This window comes from Cariama cristata, unplaced genomic scaffold (assembly GCF_000690535.1).
Source record: "Cariama cristata isolate BGI_N322 unplaced genomic scaffold, ASM69053v1 scaffold4591, whole genome shotgun sequence".
Lineage (NCBI taxonomy): Eukaryota > Metazoa > Chordata > Aves > Cariamiformes > Cariamidae > Cariama > Cariama cristata.
The window spans coordinates 10,445-24,785 of NW_009600867.1; the positions used below are offsets into that span (position 1 = coordinate 10,445).

At 40.8% G+C, this 14,341-nt stretch overlaps 1 protein-coding gene across 1 annotated transcript; it reads left to right on the forward strand.

The window, feature by feature from the left end:
• Positions 1-3,007: 3,007 nt before the first annotated feature.
• On the forward strand, positions 3,008-8,025 carry PLCXD2 (phosphatidylinositol-specific phospholipase C, X domain containing 2; the record flags this gene model as incomplete). The annotated part of the gene is made up of 3 exons (XM_009710195.1): positions 3,008-3,468; positions 4,675-4,916; positions 7,863-8,025. Coding segments are annotated over 3 exons (866 nt in total), but the record flags the coding sequence as incomplete, so codon positions are not given.
• Positions 8,026-14,341: the final 6,316 nt, after the last annotated feature.

Here is a 14,341-nt window from a genome sequence, read left to right on the forward strand (position 1 = left end):
CATTGTAAATGAGAAGCTCAATTTCCTAGGCTTTTAAACAGAGCCACAGGGCAGGAGTTTTAAGGATCTTCTCTGACTATAGAAGCATGTCACGTATAGTTCAGTTTTTCAACTAGCAGCTACTCTGTTAAGGAGTGCAGTTCTTAAAGTATGTGTTGAAAAAGCCGCAAGGTGCTTGTGGTTTGGTTTCTTGTTGCTTTCTAGAGCTATAAATAGAATTTGGTTTGTGATAGTGTAAGGAGAGATTTGCTCTTTGTATCCTTAAATGTGCCTTGTATGTGGCAATCTGCAAAGGAAAGGCTTTTGTAGGTGTAAAGTATGCGATCAGACTTGGGAAAACAAGCTATTTCTTGGCTTGGATTTCCTTAGACAACTCTGTGTTGACAACAGTTTATTTTATGCCAGATAAAATTGTCATTCCTTTGTAAGTCAGATTTATCAGAGACTGTCTGAGGGAACGTAACGGTCAAAGTGACTTCTGTAGACAGCTCTCTAGAGGCTGCTGTACAGTTTTAGTTATAAGAAAAATTTTATTTTCATTTTGGCCTTATTCTAGCATGTTAAACAATTTTCTACAGTGGCCTAAATAGAGGAAGAAATTAGAATGGGTAGAATGGAGAACTTAAAACACAAACCACCAAACCCCCCCCCCCCCCCCCACAAAAAAAAACACCCCCCCCAAAAAAAAAAAAACTCCAAAACAACAAACCCAAACAAACTGACACCCACATGAGTAAAAACAAAAACACCCATGACTTTGTGCCAAGTGACTCATTTGGAGGCAGAAGACAAGCCCAAGCCCCAAGTCTACTTTCAAAATATTGTAGAAGCTTGAAAGGCTCATTCTGCTGTATGGGAAGGTGTATGAAACTCAAACATCTGTGAGCTGCAGCTTGCCGTAGGAGCCAGGCCTTGTATGGGTTCTTCTGAAATGTCTTCACTGGATGTTTGATTCTGTATTTTGTTTGGGGTTACACGTTTGGAGATGGGGTTACAAAGATCTAGGTGTCACTCTAAAACTGACAACTACTTTTTGATGTAGTTTACTGTGACAGGTACTAAATAGCTTCTTAAACTGACATCTTTTAAAAACAGCTTTTTTATTATTTGTCACTTGTTTCTGGAAGACTGAATGGAAAGCCACATAAGAGGCACACTTTCACAAAGCCTGTGAAGAATTCATGAAGAGTTGATCAGAATTAGTTTTAGTGATCATTTGTAAAGCCTGAAAAGGAACTTTCATAGTTCCTTTTCAGTACTTTTGAACTAGTTGAAATTCATGGAGAAAGAGTGCATTTAAGGTTGTGAACTGATGTTTGGTTTGCGCACAGTCTGTTCTTCCATCTGGATTAAAAAATCCTGACAAGATAATCCGATTGAGATCATAATCTTGTTTATAGCTCTAACTTTGCATCACAGGAAATGCATCAGTCTTCAAGTGAGCACTGGTACACAAATAAAAGGTTTGGGTGAAGGAGGCTGTGGAGCCCTCAAGTGTTGTCAAAAAAAAATAATCCTAATTTGTCATTTCCATTTTTAACAGTGGCAGACTGAGGTAGAGGAGGAAATTCTATACGAGTATGGTCCCAGAAGCAGGGACAAGAACCATGGGGCATGCAGGAAGGGAAAATGCAGATGCTGGCAGCATGGTTACAGGGTCACTGTACTCCCAGGGCAGCTGGAAAAGGAGCTGCTTACCCTGACTGGGGGTGAAGATGCTTTCCCAGTACTTCAGCAAGTGGGTGTGCAAGAAGCAGGTGGGTTTGGTTTAGTGGGGAAACTCTCATCTCCTGTGCTGAAGAAAAAAGGGAAGCAGGGCTGTTAAAGTTCCTTGTTTTTCGTGGCTGGAGTTTCACCGGGAAGTCATGCCTGGAGTGGTTGCAGCTTCTTAACCAGAATGCTGGTGCCCAGTGTAAATGGTTAAAAATCCCTAGTAAACTTCAGTCTGTGGTAGACCAGCTTCTGCCCATATTTGCTTTATGCTGCTCTGGTACAGTGTAAACTGAGATAGGCTGCCCTATTACTCTTTGTTCTGTTATTGACTTGGCTAAGCTAGGGATATTTCATTGACTCTGAAGCTGTTATTTTGAAGGAGTTTTATTTCTCAGTTTTGTTTCCATTTACTACTGAATTTTCAGTTGGGGGTTTTCTCCTAGTAAGCACAAATTTTATACTGGAGATGCAGTCTCTCTGCCAAGGTACAGGTTGTGTTATAGGAACTTTGTTGGACATGGGTTATTTTGGCAGGGATTGGTGGTTTTGATAGTTCATGTTTTTTCAGTGAATTTTATATTCACCATACCTGTGGTCACTCAAAGGCACTGCCAGGTAAAAGACATGTTCATGAACTTGTTTAACATGAGCTTGGTATCTAACCACACAGTAACTGGTGGTGTACTCAGTTGTTCCACCTCTAAGTTCAGCATGTCATTGCCCACACTTCAAACTACTAATCATTTATTTATCATGTTGAAGTGAGATGTGCTGATATGGCATGTGCATGTACAGATCCCTCTGTCCATCGCATGAATGAAGATAGGTGTTGCAAGAACTTTAATGTATTAGATTACAATTGGATTTACCAGGTAGAATGAAAATAAAGCCTCAGATTCTTTCAATGAAGCTGAAGTCTCATCTCAAATCAGCGATGTATCAGGCTCTGGGAAAGCTTTGGAGGTAGACTGATAGTTTGTAAATGCAGGAAGGTTAAAAGGAGGTTTCCCTTTATCACTGTCATTTGTCTTGTGGTCATGGTTTTCAGAGTGCATTGAAACTGGGAGCTCACACGAGGAAACAGTTCAAACTGAGAGCCTTAAGCATAGCTCTTGTTGTACAGTTAGGGAAAATTAAGGTGTAAAGGATAGTCCGAAAGACACTCACTTGAGAATAACTCTTCTGCAACCCTGCTGTGCATGTAGGACTTTTTTCAGTTTCCAGGGCACATGGGTATATGTGTTTTGGGGGAGCTGGCTTTCTAAAACTAAATATTCTTGGCTTTTGTTTCTAGGGTCACACGATTCTTTCAGCTACTGGGTTGATGAGAAATCTCCTGTGGGACCAGACCAAGCCACAGCCATCAAACGTTTGGCCAGAATTTCCTTGGTTAAAAAGATCATGAAGAAATGGTCAGTGACTCAAAATCTGACTTTCAAAGAGCAGTTGGAAGGTGGGATCCGCTACTTTGATCTTCGTGTATCTTCCAAGCCTGGGGAAATAGGACAAGAGATTTACTTCATACACGGCTTGTTTGGCATCAAAGTATGGGAGGGACTGAAGGAGATTAACACCTTTCTTGAGGAGCATCCCAAGGAAGTAATCTTCTTGGATTTCAATCACTTCTATGCCATGGATGACAGCCATCACTTCTTCTTGATCAACAGGATCCGCTCAGCATTTGGATCCAAACTTTGTTCCGTTAAATGTGTAGAATATGTGACGTTACAGTACATGTGGGAGAAGAAACACCAGGTAGGGATAATGTTTTTCAAACTTAAAATGTTGAGACTTAAATAGAGAAGCTGGTTGTGCTTCCAACTTGGAGGTATTGGACCAAGGATGCTGCTGACAGTCAATTTAAAGCCTACTAGGGCCTCGTTTATGTAGTGTGCATGTTTCCCTCCATTTATGTGCAGCTGTGTAGCCCCTCCATCCGTGGTGTGGCTAGACTATGTCCTGTTCCCAAGTATGTTTGTTAAATAATGATAGTAGTGATAGCTAAATAATGAAATTGTAGTATCCTCGGGGCCTTGTACTCCTTACAAGGCTTTTTCTTCTGGAAGAGCATGTTGGGCTGGCTTGTGTTAGTGAGGACTTGATAAACTTGTCTTTTTGGCCAGTGTTAAGCATATAAGCTTTAACATGACTAAGGTATGGTACAGAATTTTTTAGCTCCTTTGCAGCATCCAAATCTATAGTGGCAAGATTCAATGCCTATTCTCTGTGGTAACTGATCCCATGCATACGTGCAAACCGAGAACAGGCTTTCAGCAGCAGCATGCGATTCTTAAAACTGTAAAATATGTGAGGCTTTGAATTCCTCTGAACTGACGCTGTCAGCGCTAGGGTCCAAAATAAATCATTTGTAAGTCTGGGTGTTAATAAAAAGCATTTCATCTTTGTGCTATCCTCTTTTAGAGAACCACCTTACAAGGCATAAAATACTGACTTTTGATTTAGAGAAGAAGCTGACAGCATGACTGACTTTGGCATCTCATGCAGTAAGTGCGAGTGGAATGCTGTTATGCCAGTCAGCCCAGTACGCTTTAGCCACTTAATAGGAGTTATGCAGGAGATGACAAGACTACTAAAATCTTTAACTTCAAGTACAGATGTAATATTCTCTGACAGTGCTTTGAAATGCTTTTAAGCTGAATTCTTTGAGTGATATTTTAGTAGACTCCTGGCAACTTTTTCATTTTAAGCTGATGACCCTTAAAGCCTGAAGCAATCCTGTCATAGCTAACCGAAATGATCTCCATCTCCTTTTGTTGGCAATAGTGCAACAAATTTACTGACACTCATGACTCAGGAGCAGCTTCTTTTTGCTTGGTCCTCTTTTCACTGCTATGCTAACTGCAGCAGTGCTGTGTAAGAATAAACCAATGCAACATCCTGTTTAAATATAACAGTTGTGAATTTTTGTTTATTTTTTCTCCTTTTACTTTGTTCTGTTAGGTTCTCATATTCTACCACTACCCTTTGTATCAGGAATACTCTTTCCTGTGGCCAGGTAATAAAATGCCGGCACCATGGGCTAATACAACCAATGTGCACAAACTGTTACAGTTCTTGGAGACCACTCTTGAGGAACGAAGTCGTTACGGGACTTTTCATGTTTCTCAAGCAATTCTCACACCTCGAGTGAAAACTATTGCACGGCATCTAATTCGTGGTCTGAAGAACACACTTGTTCATAGGTAAGGACTTGACTTGATTTCTCAGTTCTTTACTTAACACGTTTCATGTTGAAAGAGGCACTGAGTAAGCAAGAAACTATGAAACATTTGCTTAGAAGTAAGACTTGATAAAAGCATGCTGTTTTGCTTCACTACTATTGCTCGTGAGAGATATTTGCAGTCATTTAAAATAAAATTATTGAAAATACTAAAGTAACTGAGTATATATGTAACTAAGTGTGTTTCCTGATAATTGGAGCTCTTTCTGAATGTGATGTGGTTTCATAAAACATGGGCCAGAACTGTTGTTTCAAACCAACAATTCATTCCAAATTGTCTGAACTTGAATTTAGGAGGGGGCGAAGTTTGTGCCACACAGGAAAATTGCCTGTTTGTGGGCTAGTGTTGCATGTCTTGTACAAATCTGTATCGATAATTTCAGTAGTGGCCAAAGATGTATGACCTGGGAGGTATTTTTACCTTGGGTTTTTTTTAACAAAAATTAGGTTAACAATTTGACTTTTTCACTGTTGTACAATTAATTTGCCCATGAGTAAGATGATTAGAAGAGAGCTTTGCTTTGAGTAGTGCTGAGTGCCAGTGATTATTTTATTTTTTTCATTTAAAAGATGTTATTAGTGTGACGAGGATAGGTTCCATGTGACTTATTTTATGGCATTATCACCTTGTAGCCTGTCTGCTAAAAATTGCCAGAAGGGTAACAATCCTGGTGGGATCTGGTCTCCTGGCTCACTGTTTAATAATGCCTGTTTTGATGTCAGTAACAGTTCTGTCTTGCCATAATGATATTAGGTTCTAAATTGTACTTGTATAGGTGGTCACAACTGGTCTAATTTGATCAGCAACTGAGTTTAATATTAAAGCAGTGAGATAAGCACACATCTTCAGCAACCAGTTCATGTTCCCTTTGGGAGAACCATTGGTCACTTTAGAAGTAATTACAGCATCATTATTTTGGACTTATTTTCTTAAACCTTCCTAAAAATAGCAAGTGTTGTGCTTTTTGCTGTCACAAAAGCTGTTGACAGAAGTAAGAAAATTCCAGGTGAAGTATAAATAGTGGAGTTTTCTGTCTCCTTCCTGTTTACAGACGTGAATCTAGCAAAAGATAATTAAATCTACATGCTGTTTGCCACAACGTGTGCAGGTTTCCCCGCTGGCTGGGGCTTTGCCCATGTCTGTGCAGTCCGCATTAGGCACTAGATGGTGCTCAGGTGCTTTGAGTGTGGCGCTGGCACAGATGTGAATATGTATGCTTGGTGGGGATACTAAACAGAAAGCACGGGTGTAACTTATGTCTTCGTGCTGTATATTAAATGTACTGTTGTCTCGTGAATAAAGGAAAGATTGTACTGAATTTCTTTTTAAACTAGTAAAGGATCATCTCATTTCGTGGAATGGGTGAGCAGTTTTATTTCAAGTGACTCTTGGCACGGATCTGGGCTGTGAACCACTGGTAGCCTGGAAGCCTGCTGTCATGCCATCCCTTTCCCTCAGCCCCATCGTTACCACTTGTTTGAAAGTAAACTGTGAAGATTTAAAAGAAATGCCACTGTTTGCTAAAGCGTGATTACTCATATACATTTATACATGCCAGCTGATTTGTATGTGTAAATCTGTCTCTGCAGTTCTGTGTATGTCTACCTTCTCATATGGAAATTTTGCCCTGAATGTGAATATTTAAGTGTTCTTGAGCTCTTGCTAAAGGAGAAATGTGCAACATTCACACTTAGCTGGCTAAAGTCTGGTGTGTCTCTTGACAGAAGCAACGTGGTCTGGTGGAAAGTGTCCCTGCTCATGGCAGGGGGTCGGAACTGGATTGTCTTTAAGGTCCCTTCCAACCCAAACTGTTCTGTGATTCTGTGACAGGGACCGTAATTATGCCTTTACTTGAGTTCTCTCTTCTCTTGGTTCTTGACAAGATTTTTCTTTTTTTCCTGGAACAAGAACTGTGGGGTGTTTTAGGGCATTGGTTGGTTTGTTTTTTCTTCCCCATTCTGTTAGCTAATTTGGTTGCCTACACTCTTGTATAATTTTATATGCATATTATGGCACTAATTTAAATCATTCAAATATATTTAGTCATTTGTCTCTAACTTTGCTGAAAACCCTGGTGTTTCCATGTTAGAGAGCAAAAGGCTTGTGCAGACTTCTGACTTGGACATTCTTCTGTCCAAGAAATTACTTGCAACTTCTCCCCACAGCAGAATTTCTGACTCCATTTTAACTCAGTTTGTTGACACCTCACCTTTCTCTGGTTGCACTAATGTACAGTGGGATGCTCAACCTCTGTAAGCTGAAGGCTCGATTCTGGGTTTGGTTTCCCTGATCCTGTCACTCTGGGTAGGTCTGGAGGCTGAAAGAAGTTTGGTAGAAAAGCAGTGTGCTGTCCCCAGCAACCTCTTTCCTGCCCACCCTAAGGCAGAGGCAGGCAGGGGAACATCTTGGGTCAGGTACAGCCCTGCTTTGTGCTACACTGAAGTCTGCTGTAAAATTAAGCTTTCGGTTCAACATGTCCTTGAGTAAAAACAAACCAGGATGGAGGAAACTATAGCGCAGCATTAAATCCTGAAGCACAGCCTACTCAGTGAATATAGGGTTCAAATGTCACTTTGTATGCATGGTAGTTTGGATTGATGACTGACCAATGTTTCTATTTGATAGCTAATGACTGCATGCTATGTTGAGGACTCTTCTTATCAGCCGGTTTTGTTTTGGCTGGTAGTCAGGACCTAATCACAAATGTGAGATAATAACATAATTTGTAAATGGCATTTGAAATAAATAGAGTATGTATAGAGAAGAGTCTCTTAAAATGTTTAATTTTATTTATTTCAATTTCTTTAGGAACCTGCCCATGATAAATGGCATGTTGTATTTGAAATAGAGTATGTATAGAGAAGAGTCTCTTAAAATGTTTAATTTTATTTATTTCAATTTCTTTAGGAACCTGCCCATGATTTTGAATTGGGTGAAAGCACAGAAGCCAGGTGTTATGGGTGTTAACATAATTACATCAGACTTTGTGGAGCTGGTCGACTTTGCTGCTACAGTTATTGCATTAAACGACCTTCTTTTAGAAGAGGATGAATCTGCAACTAAATCCTGATTGCTGCATCTCACTTGTGCTCCTCGGTGGACATCTCTTTGAACTACACTGAATGTTTTATTTATTAAGTAAAACCTATTGTAATCTCTATTTTAAAAAAGTTTTCTAGAGGAAATGTGCTTAAACATCACATGCAGACGGGTCCCTTCTCCCAGTGATGTGCGGATCTGAGTGGAACACAAAGTGCTGCTGCGTGTCTGTCCATGGCTACGTGTTTGACTAAGTCACGCACACATCTGCTGCGGTCTGGCATGGTATTTGCCTGCCAACAAGAGGCTGGCCTCTGGAGCAGATGTACCCGATGTCAGTGTGGGTCTCCCTGGTGACTGGGCTGTCTGTGCCCTTGTGTGTGCATCCTCCTTAATTCTCAACACCAGGGCTTACACCAGGGACGGCTGCTGATCCCGTAGCAGCAGCGTGACCAGGCCGGCCGAGTCGGTATTGTTCTTGGGCCACCTCAGGCATAGCTGGGCTCAGCTGGAGGCTGCTGCTGTATTCATTATGCTGTTTTAGACACTACCTCTGACTCACTTGAAGAAACAGTATTGCTGCTGTTTGGGGGCGAAGCTGTTATGCTGTGTTGAATATCCAAACTGTCCTTTGGGCCCGAGAGGTGAAGGCTTAGCACACTCTGCCTCTTTGGACTCCAAACTCTTCTTCTGGACCTCTTTGTTTTACTTTAATACATTTATTGCAGCTGTGTTTAAGTGTGTTTCTATTGGCATTAATTTGGAGAATATTTTAGTCCTCAAATTATGAGGATCATTATTTGCAAGTCTGAATTCCTGTTGTGAGACATTTGAGAAACCACGGTGCAACCTTTCTCTTTTGCTTGCTGGGCACTTGTTTTTTGGTTTTTTTTCCATCCATTGAGTTTTCTTTGAGGAGAGTCTCTGATCCAGATGGCCTTTCTCTGGAAGGAGGTGGGCTAAGTGGGAGTTGGCTTAGTATTCAAAGAACTGGAGCTGGCAGGGGCTGCTCAAAACCCAAATATTAAATCTCTGATTTGCGGTGTGACAGTGAATTCCAAAATCGGACCCCAAAATTGTGCTAGTTGTCAGAGTGCCACAGCTAATGGGGGAGAAACTTCCCCAGCCTGCACCCGCTTGTGACAATGTAAGCAATAGTCGCACAAGCACAGGCAGGTGTCAGTGCTGCTTCTTTCTGTAGACACTCATTTTTGTGTTGATTCACAACAAAACCTGACTGTGTGCTTGAGCCAATGCTGTCACGTGTTCGTACTTCTCAGCACTTAATTAACTAGCTGATAGCAGTCCTATGGTCTGATTATCTTTGGTTAAAAAAAAAAAGAAAAACACAAAAGTGACTGATTAGCAGATACTACTCTGCTTGGTCATATTCCTAAAGCAACTTGTTGGTGCACTAATTATTCAGTGATTATGAATTTGTATTAATCTCTAAGCTATTTATAATCAAATAGATTGTCTTTATAGACATTTTATTCAAAAGAAAAGTGAATTTCCAGATTTATTGTTTATTTTGTTATATCTTGTGTCTGCCATCATGATCTGACAGCCCAGAAAAATCCAAAACCTCTTTGCTTGTCAAACTCAGGACAAGCTTATCTAAAGGTTTGCAGACATTCCATGTGAACCTTGGCCGAGTTCAGAGCAGACTGTAATCTGATTTATCTGTTAGTTGCATGGTTTTCATTAGAGTTCTTTGAATTTTTTTAACTGAAGGCTTTTTCTAAGGGAACTGAGGGTGGTGGTGGGGGGGTGCCTGCCTCTCAAGCTGTCGCAAGTCATGGAAATCAGTTTTGGGAAACTAAAACTCAAATGTCTAGTTTAAAACTTCCTTTGAAAACCCCAGCAGGTTTTTGTTACTTTTGGTATTTTTTCTCTAGTTGATGAAGCTGTTGGAACCTGTTTTGAAGAGCGCTGTTTTCTTTGTGAAGTTATTTAAAATACCTGTATTTTCCTTAGCTGAATTTTTGTTAACCTACTTTTCTCATGGCCCAAACTGAAACTCCATGGTCATGTTAAGTGTATCGCTTTGGTTTCAGTGGTCTCTTAGCTGCAAATTGTCTTAGATGTCAGAACTTGGAAGAACTTACTTTGAATGCTGATGAGGCAAAAATAATACATTTGCAAGGTTTCCTGCAGAACTGGAGGAGAAGGTGAAGTGAGTATGATGTTTGCATTCAACACAATATGTTTTGTACTGTATATATCTACCTCAAGAGATTTATCAGGCTTAATTAATATTTATATTGTGTGTGCACAGTAATGACTGTTGTTAGTCCTTCTGTTTGTATTTATTTGAACAGGGATGTGATGGTTGTAACTCAGGGCTTTGGTTAGATACTTTTAAGTGCAAACTCGGAAGTTTCTCTTAACACATTTGCTGTTAGTTCTTGCCTCTTGAAATAGGACGAAGGCATGCTAGGTGTTAAGAGTGTTAGCAGAGGGAGAAGAAATGGAAAATAGAAGCAGAGGGAGAAGAAATGGAAAATAGATTTAGGATCAATGACGAAGTGGGGGGAAGAAAAAAACAACACATTTCCGGAAGTTTGACCTGTCTGTAGAGACTCATGTGTTGTTTCAGAGCAGTGCTTGGTGTTATGCCTCTGTGAGGAGCCTGACAGTCTCAATTGTGAGTTGGGCAATTGGCAGATAGGATTGCCTGCGACAGAGTATCTCCTGTGGATACTCTGGGCAACATTAGTGCTGATGTTTAGAATTGGGTTTAGGGTTGTCCTAAACCATCCTAAGCAATATGAGCTACCTTTCTGCTGTTACACATTATAGCTGGTAACAAAGCTACCCATTGTAACAGGCATATCTCTCTGACACAGCGCCAGAGCATACCCAGATTCCCTCACGCTTTGCAAAATGGAGCTCATCTAGACTTGGACTTTGGGCTGTGGACTCTATTTTCTGGCATTATAAAAATAAAAGGTGAGCTGGGCAGGAAAGGAGGATCAAGGAAGCAGGGTAGTAGTTTGCATCCAGTGCCCACGCTGAAGGTGTGACAGCATTTAGCCAGGTTTCAGGCAGCAAAGTGAAGCGGGTCTGGCAGGTAAGCGACAGTGGCTGCAGCTCATACAGAGAAACTCAGCTGAGAGTCTGGCCTTTGAGCAGAGTACGAGGCAACTAACAACCTTGCAAGGTCACGTATGTATGAGCCTGAGGAAAATAAAGATTGGCATGAACACAGAAGGCGGCTGGGGCTTCCTTGCTGTTGATGTAGACCTGCATCTGTTGAATACAGCATTCTAGTCTTGCTTGTATACTGCCAAAGCAGTAGGGTTCACTTTCAAATGGTCTAGGTGGAAAACTCCCCCAGAAGAATTGTTCTGTGGACTTGACCATTCTGTAGGTGCTGGGAGAGGAAAACCTAGGAAACTAGTAGCTGCTTGAGGCAAAGTACTTACTTGAATTGCAATTACTTGTATGGTTTGTTATTACAGATTCAGGTTACTTAGATACTGTTTTCTGACAGTTGTTTCTCTCCCTAATGTGCAGTCACTGAATGCCAAACACACTGGTGGTATGCCCCTTCTCCTGGCACTGATGGCAGCCATGTGTAATTTAAGGGCATACCTGAGGCACAGTGGACCTCTCTGTGTCCCTGGTGGGAAGCAGTAGGGAGAAGGTTGTTAGGAAGCATATATGATTTTTTTTTTAAGCATCTTACTGTGTGCTTGTAGGTGAAAACACAGAAGAATTATTACTAGAATTTGCGGACTGACAATCTCACAGGTCCTTATTTGGGAACTACTGTCCTAATATATTTAATGACTGTGGAGCTGAGAGTCATAATACTGATTACTTTTTTTGAGAATAAAAAAAGATTCTTGCTCTCCAGTTTTTATTTTGAGAACTGAAGGGATGCTAACTTGCATGTGCTTTGCTGTGATGGTGAGGATCCTGCTGGAGACGGTGCTGGCAAGGCAAGATTCAGGGGTGCTGTGGTCAGTAAGAGATGTCAGAGTCTTCAGAGCAGAAATGCAGGCTGCAGGAAGGCCCCTATTCTGCTAAACAGGCTCTTTGGAGAAAAAAGGAGTAATGGGGAAATGGTATCTTTGCTCCTAACACATGCTGTTTTCTGCTGTGTTGGTCCGGAGTTAATATGTTAAAGTTTAGAAAGCACCTGTGCTGTAAAGCTTGAAGTACTTTTGAGCAGGGATTTTTGGCTCACATAGAAGTAGGGCATCTACCAAGATGCTTATCTATTGTTCTCATCTGCTAAGCCTTTGGAAATATTTTCTTTGCATACCTGTCTCAGGTGTCAGAGTTCCTTGCTGTAACATCTAGCAGACCAGAGTTTAGGACTTCTGTAGATAAATAGAGGGCATGGCCGTTGTGGTTTAAAATTGGGTTACCCACGGAAGTATGACAGACCGTGTGTGACTTGAGGTTTACTTGAATATACAATATTTAATACTAAGTCCATACGCAGCTTTAGTAAGACTTTCATCTAGAATTGAGCATATTGTTACCAATCCCTAATAAGCAGATCCTTTGGTCAGGGGACCACTGTTTGGAAGAAAACTTCAGGCAAATTTTCAGTGGTTGTTTAAGCATAGGGAAACTGTCTAATCTAAGGAACAGAACTGACCCAAAACCTCATTCAAAGTTCAAATCGGGTCAAGATGTAGTCCTTTCAGCAGTGGAAAAGATTTGGGGGGGGGGGAGGGCAGCTTTTCTGTGTCTGACTAATTCTTGTTCCAGCTTTGGTTTTTGGCCCAAGAGATGGGTAGAAGAGCCAGAGCCTATGCTGAAGAGCAAATAAATCTTATGCGAAGGGCTTGTATGTTCGGCTAACTGTGGTAAGAGTATCTTGACTGACTTAATCACACCTTCCAGTGATAATCCTATTAGCTGTTTGGTTTAGGTTGTTAAATCAGTCTCTATTTTGCATTCAGAATTCAGTCCTACTAATTCAATGTGTCTGTCTTGAAGTGTGTGTACTTCTGTAAGCATATTTATTTCTCTAACAAGTCTTATCAAGTAAACAAGCTTTAAATTTTTTGTAGAGACTCGAATAGGAATGTCAGCTTTAGAGCTGTTTGCTGAATCTGTTTTATATTCCTGAATATTTACGTATTGTATGGTGTTCATTGAAATGGTACTTTTCTTACACTTTGTTAGACCTGTGGTAACTTCTTCTGTATCTCACTTAAATTGAACTGCAATGTATTCTTAATTCTGAAAAAAGTATTGATTGGTACATGCTATATAAAAATAATTTTGATGGTTCTTTGATTTTTTTTTCTTAATGTCAAATGTATTTTGCAGTTGGATTTTTTTAATTTGTGCTACTTGACCTGTGGAAGGGGGCAGAGGGAGCCAGGTGAAGAGGAGTTACTACTTGTCAGTTTATTTTCTGTGCAGTTTCTCTTCTTTCTCTTGGCAGTTTGAGCTTTACCTATCTGCCCAATTCAGTTTTGTGAAACCAGGATGCCTCATCTGAACTGCAGATAAACTCGGGGTTGACATCTGTTTCGTTCTGCTTTACTATGCGTCTGTATCATTGGGGTTTTTAATCATGAAAATAAAAATATGACTTGACTTAATCATCTTTACTGCATGTTCTGTACTGCTGACTGTTTTGATACATGATGATTACTTTGAGTCAATTAACATCAGTTGAACTCCGTTACTTTTCTGATGCAGAATGGTGTCAGTGAAGGTTGTTTTTTGAGGTACCACATCTTGCTGCACTTGTGTCCCCCCAGGTAGTCGGACCTGGACACCATGTTTATTTTTAGGATGTGCCGAGAACTTCTCTGTGGAAGTAGTCAATGTAATTAGAAAAATGTGTGTGCCTGTGCTCTCATGCACAGTTCCATCTCTACCTGAACACTGGGATAAGAGCATGCTAATGCATGGATCCAGCTGTATCTTGAAAGGCAAGTACAATTTTATGCAGCCTCTACTACTGTAATACAGGTGATGAAGCTCCATGGTAACACTTAATCAGGAAGCAAAATATTGGTGATGATTCCCGGAGCCTGGGCTAATGTCGACTGCTAGTAACCCAGTGAGATCAGCAAGACCCTTCTTTTGGGTTCCTTTCAGCTTGCTTGTCTTGAGAATATGGGAGTACTGGGAGTGGGGAGAAGGGGAGAATGAATGACCCTGATTCCCTGGCAACTGATGGGTGCTGTGTCTGTAGATTTTTATTTCTTTTTAAATCCTATAGGTGGAGGTGGGGGTTCAGATCCTAAGCACTACTGTCCCTACGTGTTGTCTGAGACCTTGAGGTAAGTGTTTACAAGCCAGACTAGACTAACAGTGACTCACATACATAGCTAGCCAGTGGTTTCAGTAATCTCTCTGAAATGTGC